Raw genomic sequence first — 13,965 nt, 5'->3', positions numbered from 1 at the left:
TACAGCACAGTCCAGCACAGTACAGTATAGCACAGTCCTGCACAGAGCACTACAGCACAGTACAGTATAGCACAGTCCAGCACAGAGCGCTACAGCACAGTACAGTATAGCACAGTCCTGCACAGAGCACTACAGCACAGTACAGTATAGCACAGTCCTACACAGAGCACTACAGCACAGTACAGTATAGCACAGTCCAGCACAGAGCACTACAGCACAGTCCAGCACAGTCCAGTATAGCACAGTCCTGCACAGAGCACTACAGCACAGTACAGTCCAGCACAGAGCACTACAGCACAGTACAGTATAGCATAGTCCAGCACAGAGCACTACAGCACAGTACAGTGTAGCACAGTCCTGCACAGAGCACTACAGCACAGTCCAGCACAGTCCAGTATAGCACAGTCCTGCACAGAGCACTACAGCACAGTACAGTATAGCACAGTCCAGCACAGTACAGTATAGCACAGTCCTACACAGAGCACTACAGCACAGTCCAGTCCAGCACAGAGCACTACAGCACAGTACAGTATAGCACAGTCCAGCACAGAGCACTACAGCACAGTACAGTATAGCACAGTCCTGCACTGCGCATACAGCACAGTACAGTATAGCATAGTTCTGCACAGAGCATTAAAGCACAGTACAGTCCTGCACAGCGCACTACAGCACAGTACAGTATAGCACAGTATAACTCTGTACAACACACTGCACTACCATATAGTACACTACACTCTAGTACACTGAAGTATAATAATAATAATTAATTAATTAATAATTGCTTACACTTATCTAGGGCTTTTCTGGACACTCCACTCAAAGCGCTTTACAGGTAATGGGGATCCCCTCCACCACCACCAGTGTGCAGCCCCACCTGGATGATGTGACGGCAGCCATAGTGCGCCAGAACGCTCCCCACACACCAGCTCTCAGTGGGGAGGAGAGCAGAGTGATGAAGCCAGTTCATAGATGGGGATTATTAGGAGGCCATGATTTATAAAGGCCACTGGGAAATTTGGCCAGGACGCCAGGGTTACACCCCTACTCTTTTCGAGAAGCGCCCTGGGATTTTTAATGACCACAGAGAGTCAGGACCTCGGACCTCGGTTTTACGTCTCATCAGAAGGACGGCGCCTGTTTACACTATAGTGTCCCCGCCAGTTCAGAGAGGGGGATTATTATTAGGAGGCCATGACTGGTAAAGACCAGGGGGAATGTGACCAGGACACCGGATTTACACTCTGGGATTTTTAATAACCACAGAGAGTCAGGACCTCGGTTTTACATCTCAACCGAAGGACGAGATACAGTATAGTGTCCTATACTGGGGCATTAGGACCCACACAGACCGCAGGGTGAGCGCCCCCTGCTGGCTCCACTAACACCTCTTCCAGCAGCAGCCCCAGCTTTCCCAGGAGTCTCCCATCCAGGTACTGGCCAGGCTCACACCTGCTGGGCTTCAGTAGGTTGCTAGTTGTGCGTTGCAGAGTGATATGGCTGATGGCTATTGTGCAGTATAGCTCTGTAGAACACACTGCACTACTGTATAGTACACTACACTCTAGTAAACTACAGTATAGTACAGTATAGCTCTGCACAACACACTGCACTTCTGTATAGTACACTACACTCTAGTACACTGCAGTATAGCACAGTACAGCTCTGCACACCACACTGCACTACTGTATAGTACACTACACTCTAGTACACTGCAGTATAGCACAGTACAGCTCTGCACACCACACTGCACTACTGTATAGAACACTACACTCTAGTAAACTACAGTATAGTACAGTTTAGCTCTGTACAACACACAGCACTTCTGTATAGTACACTACACTCTAGTACACTGCAGTATAGCACAGTACAGCTCTGCACACCACACTGCACTACTGTATAGTACACTACACTCTAGTACACTGCAGTATAGCACAGTACAGCTCTGCACACCACACTGCACTACTGTATAGTACACTACACTCTAGTACACTGCAGTATAGCACAGTACAGCTCTGCACACCACACTGCACTACTGTATAGAACACTACACTCTAGTAAACTACAGTATAGTACAGTATAGCTCTGCACAACACACTGCACTTCTGTATAGTACACTACACTCTAGTACACTGCAGTATAGTGCCGGTATAGCTCTGTAGAACACACTGCACTACTGTATAGTACACTAAACTCTAGTACACTGCAGTATAGCACAGTACAGCTCTGCACACCACACTGCACTACTGTATAGTACACTACACTCTAGTACACTGCAGTATAGCACAGTACAGCTCTGCACACCACACTGCACTACTGTATAGAACACTACACTCTAGTACACTGCAGTATAGCACAGTACAGCTCTGCACACCACACTGCACTACTGTATAGTACACTACACTCTAGTACACTGCAGTATAGCACAGTACAGCTCTGCACACCACACTGCACTACTGTATAGTACACTACACTCTAGTACACTGCAGTATAGTGCCAGTATAGCTCTGTAGAACACACTACACTACTGTATAGTACACTACACTCTAGTACACTGCAGTATAGCACAGTACAGCTCTGCACACCACACTACACTACTGTATAGTACACTACACTCTAGTACACTGCAGTATAGCACAGTACAGCTCTGCACACCACACTGCACTACTGTATAGTACACTACACTCTAGTACACTGCAGTATAGTGCCAGTATAGCTCTGTAGAACACACTACACTACTGTATAGTACACTACACTCTAGTACACTACGGTATAGCTCTGCACACCACACTGCACTACTGTATAGTACACTACACTCTAGTACACTGCAGTATAGCACAGTACAGCTGTGCACACCACACTGCACTACTGTATAGTACACTACACTCTAGTACACTGCAGTATAGCACAGTACAGCTCTGCACACCACACTGCACTACTGTATAGTACACTACACTCTAGTACACTGCAGTATAGCACAGTACAGCTGTGCACACCACACTGCACTACTGTATAGTACACTACACTCTAGTACACTGCAGTATAGTGCCAGTATAGCTCTGTAGAACACACTACACTACTGTATAGTACACTACACTCTAGTACACTGCAGTATAGCACAGTACAGCTCTGCACACCACACTGCACTACTGTATAGTACACTACACTCTAGTACACTGCAGTATAGCACAGTACAGCTCTGCACACCACACTGCACTACTGTATAGTACACTACACTCTAGTACACTGCAGTATAGCACAGTACAGCTCTGCACACCACACTGCACTACTGTATAGTACACTACACTCTAGTACACTGCAGTATAGCACAGTACAGCTCTGCACACCACACTGCACTACTGTATAGTACACTACACTCTAGTACACTGCAGTATAGCACAGTACAGCTCTGCACACCACACTGCACTACTGTATAGAACACTACACTCTAGTAAACTACAGTATAGTACAGTTTAGCTCTGTACAACACACAGCACTTCTGTATAGTACACTACACTCTAGTACACTGCAGTATAGCACAGTACAGCTCTGCACACCACACTGCACTACTGTATAGTACACTACACTCTAGTACACTGCAGTATAGCACAGTACAGCTCTGCACACCACACTGCACTACTGTATAGTACACTACACTCTAGTACACTGCAGTATAGCACAGTACAGCTCTGCACACCACACTGCACTACTGTATAGTACACTACACTCTAGTACACTGCAGTATAGTGCCAGTATAGCTCTGTAGAACACACTGCACTACTGTATAGTACACTACACTCTAGTACACTGCAGTATAGTGCCAGTATAGCTCTGTAGAACACACTGCACTACTGTATAGTACACTACACTCTAGTACACTGCAGTATGGTGCCAGTATAGCTCTGCACACCAGTCCAGTGACTCCAGTGGCTCACAGCACTGACCTGCAGCTCTCGGGGAGGGGGCAGTGCTGCGCTGTGATTGGCTGGTTGGTCTCCAGGATGCGCAGGGAGGTGAGAGAGGGGGCGGAGCCCGGAGCTGCGGAGAGTCGGAGAGCGGGTCAGTCCCGGGTCCGAGAGAGACAGACAGACACGACACGGGCGGGTGAGCCCCTCACCGCGGGCGTCCGCGCGGCGCTGGCGCCGGGGCGGCCGCTTGCCCTCGGTGATGCCCAGCTCGGAGGGCCTCTTGGCCTTGGCGAGGGCGTGGGTGGGGGCCGGGGTGTGGCCGAGGCGGTTCCTGTAGCGACTGTCCTTCTCCAGCTGCCGCGACTTGCCCTTCTTGTGGGTGCTCCCCGGGGTGGGGGCGGGGCTGCTGGCGTCTGGGGGCAGACGGAGAGCAGAGAGGGAGAATCACCTCACCGCGGCCGAGCAGGAGGGCATTAACAAGCCCGTTAGCTCAAGTGGACGGTCTCCTTGCCTGTGCCGAACTGGCTGGGGCTCGGGGACCTGCTTGTTGCCGATTGGTTGGTCATCAGGGAAGTGGGTGAACAGCAGGCTCCTTGATTGGACAGCGTAGGGGAGGGCGGGACAGCAGCTGGAGACAGAGAACACAAGGGTGTCTACGGTCACAGTCGTCATCCCTCCTCTCCTCCACTCTAGAGGGTGTGGTGGCTCTGTGGCTCAGGACCTGCGCCTGTGGCTGGAAGGTTGCCGGTTCAAATCCCATGGCTGGCAGAGGAATCCTACTCTGTTGGGCCCTTGAGCAAGGCCCTGAACCCCAACTGCTCCAGGGGTCCTGTATCAATGGCTGACCCTGCGCTCTGACCCCCAGCTTCTCTCCCTGTCTGTGTGTCTCATGGAGAGCAAGCTGGGGTCTGTGAAAAGACACATTCCTCATACAAGAAATTGTATAGGGCTAATAAAGTGATCTTATTTACCTTTTCTATATTGATTTTAGTTTTAGTACTTGTGTGACCTGTGTCTCGTCCCTTTCTTGTTATTGAAGCCCAGTGTCTCCGCAGTTCCGGGCTGAGCACTGGAGGACAGACGTCTGTCGGCCCTCCTGACCCGGCTCCGGAGAGGCCCGAGGGCAGAGGCCTTGTCCCCGGGCATCCTGACCTCCGAGCCACGTCTTTATCTCCGTGCTCCTGGTCCTAATTCCCTGTTCCCTGGTTTGAATCCTCTGTGTCTTGGATGGATCTCCCGGCTCTTGGATCAAGGACTGCGGCCCCCCCACCCCCCCACCGGATCACTCCGTTCACCCCACCCGACCCGACTGCTGTCCTTCTCCAGACTCTCCCAGGTGAAACTGTCATGCCTAGGGTCTTCCCAGTACACTTCATGGGAGTCTGACCCGGCTGGGTGTAGCAGAGTGGACAGTGAAGCATGGTAAACAGTGTAATACAGTGTACAGTGTGTAGTGTGTCTATAAAGAAGTGCAGTGTACAGTGTTTGTTTACATAGTGTAGTACTGTAGGGCACATAGTACAGTGTACCGTGTGTCTGTACAGTGTAGTACAGTGTACAGTGTGAGACTAGGGTAGTACAGTAGTATATTGTACAGTGTATCTGTACAGCGCAGTACAGTGAACACTGTATAGTGTGTCTATACAGGGTAGTACACTGTACAGTGTGCATCTGTAGAGTGCAGTACAGTGTTTGTCTTTACAGTGTAGTACTGTATAGAACATAATACAGTGTACAGTGCATCTATGCAGAGTGTGCATGTGTAGTGTGTCTATACAGGATAGTACAGTGTACAGTGTAGTTTGATGTACAGAGTGTCTCTATACAGAGTAGTACTGTGTACACTGTGTGTATACAGTGTAGTGCAGGTACAGTGTAGTACAGTGTACAGTGTGTGTATACAGTGTGTGCAGTGTTCAGTGTTGTACAGTGTAGTGCAGTGCGCACCGTGTGTGTATTTTAGGGAGTCACCTCGTGGGGGGAGGGTGGTGGTTCCGGGGGAGAAGGTGGACTGGCGGGACGATCCGGATGCTGACCCAGGCCTGCTGGACACAGACAGGGGATAACAAAGACACACAGAAAGACAGGGAGACACACAGACACACCTGGTCACTGTGTAGTGACCCCACCCTCTGAGACACAACCCACCCACAGGAACAGTGAGCCTGTCTCTCAATAATAATAATACAGTGTGTGATCTCCTGTCACAGCCTTAGGAACAGACAGTGAGCCTGTCTCTCAATAATAATAATAGTTTGTGATCTCCTGTCCCAGCCTGAGGAACAGACAGTGAGCCTGTCTCTCAATAATAATAATACAGTGTGTGATCTCCTGTCTCAGCCTGAGGAACAGACAGTGAGCCTGTCTCTCAATAATAATACAGTGTGTGATCTCCTGTCCCAGCCTGAGGAACAGTGAGCCTGTCTCTCAATAATAATAATACAGTGTGTGATCTCCTGTCCCAGCCTGAGGAACAGACAGTGAGCCTGTCTCTCAATAATACTAATACAGTGTGTGATCTCCTGTCCCAGCCTGAGGAACAGACAGTGAGCCTGTCTCTCAATAATAATACAGTGTGTGATCTCCTGTCACAGCCTGAGGAACAGACAGTGAGCCTGTCTCTCAATAATAATAATACAGTGTGTGATCTCCTGTCACAGCCTGAGGAACAAAGCTGGAGCCTCTCTAACAGTAAGAGCTGTCATGATGAGGGAGAGAACGTACCACCGACACACAGGCGGACAGGAGGGGACAGTCACAGTCAGGAACGGCGTCCAGGACACGGTGAGAACGCATAGAGACACAGAACTGCGAGGGAGGGAGAGAGAGGAGGACAGGGAGAGAGAGAGTAGGACATGGAGAGAGAGGAGGAGGACAGGAAGAGAGAGAGAACGAAGGACAGGGAGGGAGAGAGAGGAGGAAGAGGACAGGGAGAGAGGGTGAGAGGGTGAGAGAGGAAGAGGACAGGGAGGGAGAGAGAGAACTTGTGAAACTGAAGGCGCTGAGGTACGAGATGGCAGCAGAATGAGACGGGTCCTTACCCATCAGTCTCTACAATCTCTCCACGGCTGTGCAGGGTCAGCACGTACAGGGTGGACATGGAGATCACGCTGTGGAGAGAGGGAGGGTCAGCACAGGGGCACTGGGGAGGCCACACAGCAGGGCACACGGAGGACAGGCAGTGCTCAGTCACCTGAAAGCCATGACGATGACCAGGGCGATGATGGTGCCCTGCAGGAGCCGCTGGCTGAAGCAGGTCTGGTCCACAGAGGGGCTCTGTGGACACACAAGGCACACTGAGAGAGGAGCCTGGCTACACCCGCCCACACACGGCCAACACACGGCCCGCACACGGCCAACACAGTGAGTCCACTCCTGCTCACACACAGCCTGCTGGCACACAGGGAGTCCACACCTGCTCACACACAGCCTGCTGGCACACAGTGAGTCCACACCTGTTCACACACAGCCTGCTGGCACAAAGTGAGTCCACGCCTGTTCACACACAGCCTGCTGGCACACAGGGAGTCCACACCTGCTCACACCTGCTCACACCTGTTCGCACCTGTTCGCACAAAACCTGCTGGCACACGATGAGATCACACCTGTTCAACTGCTCACACACAGCCTGCTGGCACAAAGTGGGTCCACACCTGCTCACACACAGTGAGTCCACACCTGCTCACACACAGCCTGCTCACACACAGGGAGTCCACACCTGCTCACACACAGTGAGTCCACACCTGCTCACACACAGGGAGTCCACACCTGCTCACACACAGTGGGTCCACACCTGCTCACACACAGTGGGTCCACACCTGCTCACACACAGGGAGTCCACACCTGCTCACACACAGGGAGTCCACACCTGCTCACACACAGCCTGCTGGCACACAGGGAGTCCACACCTGCTGGCACACAGTGAGTCCACACCTGCTCACACACAGGGAGTCCACACCTGCTCACACACAGGGAGTCCACACCTGCTCACACACAGGGAGTCCACACCTGGTCACACACAGCCTGCTGGCACACAGTGAGTCCACACCTGCTCACACACAGCCTGCTGGCACACAGTGAGTCCACACCTGCTGGCACACAGTGAGTCCACAATGCTCTCACCTGCTCACACCTGTTCGCACCTGCTCACACCTGTTCGCACCTGTTCGCACCTGTTCGCACCTGTTCGCACCTGTTCGCACAAAACCTGCTGGCACACGATGAGATCACACCTGTTCAACTGCTCACACACAGCCTGCTGGCACAAAGTGGGTCCACACCTGCTCACACACAGTGAGTCCACACCTGCTCACACACAGTGAGTCCACACCTGCTCACACACAGCCTGCTCACACACAGGGAGTCCACACCTGCTCACACACAGTGAGTCCACACCTGCTCACACACAGGGAGTCCACACCTGCTCACACACAGGGAGTCCACACCTGCTCACACACAGCCTGCTCACACACAGGGAGTCCACACCTGCTGGCACACAGTGAGTCCACACCTGCTCACACACAGTGAGTCCACACCTGCTCACACACAGCCTGCTCACACACAGGGAGTCCACACCTGCTCACACACAGGGAGTCCACACCTGCTCACACACAGGGAGTCCACACCTGCTCACACACAGTGAGTCCACACCTGCTCACACACAGCCTGCTGGCACACAGGGAGTCCACACCTGCTGGCACACAGTGAGTCCACACCTGCTCACACACAGGGAGTCCACACCTGCTCACACACAGTGAGTCCACACCTGCTCACACAGCCTGCTGGCACACAGGGAGTCCACACCTGCTGGCACACAGTGAGTCCACACCTGCTCACACACAGGGAGTCCACACCTGCTCACACACAGTGAGTCCACACCTGCTCACACACAGCCTGCTGGCACACAGTGAGTCCACACCTGCTCACACACAGCCTGCTGGCACACAGTGAGTCCACACCTGCTGGCACACAGTGAGTCCACACCTGCTGGCACACAGTGAGTCCACACCTGCTCACACACAGCCTGCTGGCACACAGTGAGTCCACACCTGCTCACACCTGCTCACACCTGTTCGCACCTGCTCACACCTGTTCGCACCTGTTCGCACCTGTTCGCACCTGTTCGCACAAAACCTGCTGGCACACGATGAGATCACACCTGTTCAACTGCTCACACACAGCCTGCTGGCACAAAGTGAGTCCACACCTGTTCACACTCAGCCTGCTGGCACAAAGTGGGTCCACACCTGCTCACACACAGTGAGTCCACACCTGCTCACACACAGCCTGCTCACACACAGGGAGTCCACACCTGATGGCACACAGTGAGTCCACACCTGCTCACACACAGGGAGTCCACACCTGCTCACACACAGGGAGTCCACACCTGATGGCACACAGTGAGTCCACACCTGCTCACACACAGGGAGTCCACACCTGCTCACACACAGGGAGTCCACACTGACCTACCTTGACTCCTGCTTTAACAGGCCTTTTCCTCTGCAGCCCACTTCCTGCTCGGCTGAATTGACTTCCTGCTTGGCTGCAAGAGAAGGGAGTGTTCCATCACTGCAACACAGTCATCCTCCTCCCAGAGAGATCAATCTCTCGCTCTGCTGCCCCTGCCCCGGACATCCTCAGGCCACTGTCCAGTCCCCCAGTCACCGTCCACTCTCTCACCTGACTGTCCAGTCCCCCAGTCACCGTCCACTCTCTCACCTGACTGTCCAGTCCCCCGGTCACCGTCCACTCTCTCACCTGACTGTCCAGTCTCCCGGTCACCGTCCACTCTCTCACCTGACTGTCCACCCACTCATGGTGCTCTACAGGCTGTCCAGTCTCACTGGTCAGTGTCCAGTCCCTCACCTCACTGTGCCCCTGCTCATGGTGCTCTTCAGCCTGTCCAGTCTCACTGGTCAGTGTCCAGTCCCTCACCTCACTGTGCCCCTGCTCATGGTGCTCTTCAGGCTGTCCAGTCTCACTGGTCAGTGTCCAGTCCCTCACCTCACTGTGCCCCTGCTCATGGTGCTCTTCAGGCTGTCCAGTCTCACTGGTCAGTGTCCAGTCTCACTGGTCAGTGTCCAGTCCCTCACCTCACTGTGCCCCTGCTCATGGTGCTCTTCAGGCTGTCCAGTCTCACTGGTCAGTGTCCAGTCCCTCACCTCGCTGTGCCCCTGCTCATGGTGCTCTTCAGGCTGTCCAGTCTCACTCGTCAGTGTCCAGTCCCTCACCTCACTGTGCCCCTGCTCATGGTGCTCTTCAGGCTGTCCAGTCTTACTGGTCAGTGTCCAGTCTCACTGGTCAGTGTCCAGTCCCTCACCTCACTGTGCCCCTGCTCATGGTGCTCTTCAGGCTGTCCAGTCTCACTGGTCAGTGTCCAGTCCCTCACCTCACTGTGCCCCTGCTCATGGTGCTCTTCAGGCTGTCCAGTCTTACTGGTCAGTGTCCAGTCTCACTGGTCAGTGTCCAGTCCCTCACCTCACTGTGCCCCTGCTCATGGTGCTCTTCAGGCTGTCCAGTCTCACTCGTCAGTGTCCAGTCCCTCACCTCACTGTGCCCCTGCTCATGGTGCTCTACAGGCTGTCCAGTCTCACTGGTCAGTGTCCAGTCCCTCACCTCACTGTGCCCCTGCTCATGGTGCTCTTCAGGCTGTCCAGTCTCACTGGTCAGTGTCCAGTCCCTCACCTCACTGTGCCCCTGCTCATGATGCTCTTCAGGCTGTCCAGTCTCACTGGTCAGTGTCCAGTCCCTCACCTCACTGTGCCCCTGCTCATGGTGCTCTTCAGGCTGTCCAGTCTCACTGGTCAGTGTCCAGTCCCTCACCTCACTGTGCCCCTGCTCATGGTGCTCTTCAGGCTGTCCAGTCTCCTCAGCTTGGCCAGCTTGCGGCTCCAGCGCTCCAGCTCATCGATCCGGGTCTCCAGGTTGTCCGTGAGCTTGCAGAGCTCCTTCACAGCTCCCACGTTCTCCATGAAGATGCGCTCCTGCAGAGAGGGCGAGAGCGGGCCGGTCAGCGCGTGCCGGCGGCGGGGGGCCGCCTGGGGCCAGCGGGGGGCGCTCTCACCTTGTTCACCACCAGCAGGTTCTGGATGGTCTCTCCGTTGGCGCAGACCACATCGCCCCCCTCCCTCACGGCCTCGGGCAGGATCTCCTGCACCTCCTGTGCGATCACCCCTGCGGAGCCAGGACACACGCCGGATCAGAACCACACTGGCCCGGACACCTGGTCTCCTGGGCACCTGGCCATCTGGACACCTGGTCATCCGGTCAGTATGGAGGTGGCACATGGTCTCTCTACAGACTCTGAGAAACGCTGTGTGTCTTTCTGGTGTACAGTGACTCAACACTGCCCTGAGAAATCCTGTGTCTGGAATTACCTGTCTCAGGAGTTGGGTTACCTGTGATGGGGCTACAGTACCTCTCTCAGGTGTGCGGTTACCTGTGATGGGGCTACCTGTCTCAGGTGTAGGGCTACCTGTGATGGGGCTACCTCTCTCAGGTGTGGGGTTACCTGTGATGGGGTTACCTCTCTCAGGAGTTGGGTTACCTGTGATGGGGCTACAGTACCTCTCTCAGGTGTGGGGTTACCTGTGATGGGGTAACCTCTCTCAGGTGTGGGGTTACCTGTGATGGGGCTACCTCTCTCAGGTGTGGGGTTACCTGTGATGGGGTAACCTCTCTCAGGTGTGAGGTTACCTGTGATGGGGCTACCTCTCTCAGGTGTGGGGTTACCTGTGATGGGGTTACCTCTCTCAGGAGTTGGGTTACCTGTGATGGGGCTACAGTACCTCTCTCAGGTGTGGGGTTACCTGTGATGGGGTAACCTCTCTCAGGTGTGGGGTTACCTGTGATGGGGTAACCTCTCTCAGGTGTGGGGTTACCTGTGATGGGGTTACCTCTCTCAGGTGTGGGGTTACCTGTGATGGGGCTACCTCTCTCAGGTGTGGGGTTACCTGTGATGGGGTAACCTCTCTCAGGTGTGGGGTTACCTGTGATGGGGCTACCTCTCTCAGGTGTGGGGTTACCTGTGATGGGGCTACCTCTCTCAGGTGTGGGGTTACCTGTGATGGGGTAACCTCTCTCAGGTGTGGGGTTACCTGTGATGGGGCTACCTGTCTCAGGTGTGGGTTTAACTGTGATGGGGTTGCCTGCCGCAGGTTTGGGGGTACCTGTCTCTGCACTGGTCTCGATTCCCACAGTAGCGGCGAATTCAGGTTTGTACTGATACTGAACCAGTCGCATCTGAGAGATCCGCTTCAAATTGTCAGTGGTGTCCACCTGAGGAGAGAGAGGGAGAATATTCACTGTGTCCATCAGACAGTGTGTCCACCTGAGGGAGAGAATATTCACTGTGTCCATCAGTGTGTCCATCTGAGAGAGAGAGAGAGAATATTCACTGTGTCCATCAGTGTGTCCATCTGAGAGAGAGAGAATATTCACTGTGTCCATCAGTGTGTCCATCTGAGAGAGAGAGAGAGAGAGAATATTCACTATGTCCATCAGTTTGTCCACCTGAGTTAGAGAGAGAATATTCACTGTGTCCATCAGTGTGTCCATCTGAGAGAGAGAATATTCACTGTGTCCATCAGTGTGTCCATCTGAGAGAGAGAGAATATTCACTGTGTCCATCAGTGTGTCCATCTGAGAGAGAGAGAGAGAATATTCACTATGTCCATCAGTTTGTCCACCTGAGTTAGAGAGAGAATATTCACTGTGTCCATCAGTGTGTCCACCTGAGTTAGAGAGAGAATATTCACTGTCCATCAGACAGTGTGTCCACCTGAGAGAGAGAGAATATTCACTGTGTCCATCAGTGTGTCCACCTGAGTTAGAGAGAGAATATTCACTGTCCATCAGACAGTGTGTCCACCTGAGAGAGAGAATATTCACTGTGTCCATCAGTGTGTCCACCTGAGAGAGAGAATATTCACTGTGTCCATCAGACAGTGTGTCCACCTGAGAGAGAGAATATTCACTGTGTCCATCAGTGTGTCCACCTGAGAGAGAGAGAGAATATTCACTGTGTCCATCAGACAGTGTGTCCATCAGTCTCACCTCCTGCACGTTCTCCTTGGCGCGGATGTCAGAGGGGTGCACCAGGGACCCCATGACCTTCAGGTTACCATGGACGACCAGCGCCTCGTCCGGCCGGTCGGTGTTGATGCCCACACGGCCGTGGTGGAACACCGAGTCCGGGAGCTGTCCGCGCTGCCACAGCACCTCGCTGTCACTCTCAAACTGACCCGGGTTCGAGGCCTGGGAGAGCGGTAGGGTGGAGGGAAGGCAGAGGAGGAGGAGCAGAGACAGACCTTCAGCTGATGGCCAGAGACAGAGACACACAGGGGCAGGGAGACACACAGGGGCAGGGAGAGACACACAGGGGCAGGGAGAGACACACAGGGGCAGGGAGACACACACAGGGGCAGGGAGACACACACAGGGGCAGGGAGAGACACAGGGGCAGGGAGAGACACAGGGGCCGGTAGAGACAAACAGGGGCCGGTAGAGACACACACAGGGGCAGGGAGAGACACACAGGGGCAGGGAGAGACACACAGGGGCAGGGAGACACACACAGGGGCAGGGAGAGACACACAGGGGCAGGGAGAGACACAGGGGCCGGTAGAGACACACAGGGGCAGGGAGACACACACAGGGGCAGGCAGAGACACACAGGGGCAGGCAGAGACACACAGGGGCAGGGAGACACACACAGGGGCAGGGAGACACACAGGGGCAGGGAGACACACACAGGGGCAGGCAGAGACACAGGGGCATAGAGACACACAGGGGCAGGCAGAGACACACAGGGGCAGGGAGACACACAGGGGCATGGAGACACACACAGGGGCATGGAGACACACACAGGGGCAGGCAGAGACACACAGGGGCAGGGAGACACACACAGGGGCAGGCAGAGACACACAGGGGCAGGGAGACACACAGGGGCAGGGAGACACACACAGGGGCAGGCAGAGACACAGGGGCCGGTAGAGACACACAGGGGCCACTAGAGACACACAGGGGCAGGGAGAGACAGAGGGGCAGGGAGAGACACAGG

At 54.1% G+C, this 13,965-nt stretch overlaps 1 protein-coding gene across 9 annotated transcripts in view; it reads right to left on the bottom strand.

Moving 5' to 3' along the window:
* myrf (myelin regulatory factor) overlaps positions 1-13,965 on the bottom strand; it is a 73,873-nt gene that overhangs the window by 7,035 nt on the left and 52,873 nt on the right. For 7 of the 9 annotated variants that reach the window (XM_069181441.1, XM_069181434.1, XM_069181435.1 and 4 more), the window contains exons 12-23: positions 12,960-13,160; positions 12,074-12,182; positions 10,969-11,078; positions 10,728-10,888; positions 9,375-9,447; positions 7,099-7,181; positions 6,947-7,015; positions 6,630-6,713; positions 5,877-5,947; positions 4,417-4,533; positions 4,115-4,318; positions 3,942-4,035 (exon numbers count right to left, since the gene is read on the bottom strand). In XM_069181441.1, the coding sequence (XP_069037542.1) occupies positions 3,942-4,035; positions 4,115-4,318; positions 4,417-4,533; positions 5,877-5,947; positions 6,630-6,713; positions 6,947-7,015; positions 7,099-7,181; positions 9,375-9,447; positions 10,728-10,888; positions 10,969-11,078; positions 12,074-12,182; positions 12,960-13,160 (1,376 nt within the window). Of the gene's footprint in view, positions 1-3,941; positions 4,036-4,114; positions 4,319-4,416; positions 4,534-5,876; positions 5,951-6,629; positions 6,714-6,946; positions 7,016-7,098; positions 7,182-9,374; positions 9,448-10,727; positions 10,889-10,968; positions 11,079-12,073; positions 12,183-12,959; positions 13,161-13,965 lie in introns of all 9 variants that reach the window. The other 2 variants (XM_069181442.1, XM_069181443.1) reach the window with 2 other exon arrangements.

This window comes from Lepisosteus oculatus, chromosome 21 (genome assembly GCF_040954835.1).
Source record: "Lepisosteus oculatus isolate fLepOcu1 chromosome 21, fLepOcu1.hap2, whole genome shotgun sequence".
Taxonomy (NCBI): Eukaryota; Metazoa; Chordata; class Actinopteri; order Semionotiformes; family Lepisosteidae; genus Lepisosteus; species Lepisosteus oculatus.
Note: the sequence above shows the minus strand (reverse complement) of the source record. Positions and strands in the feature narration are given on the sequence as shown.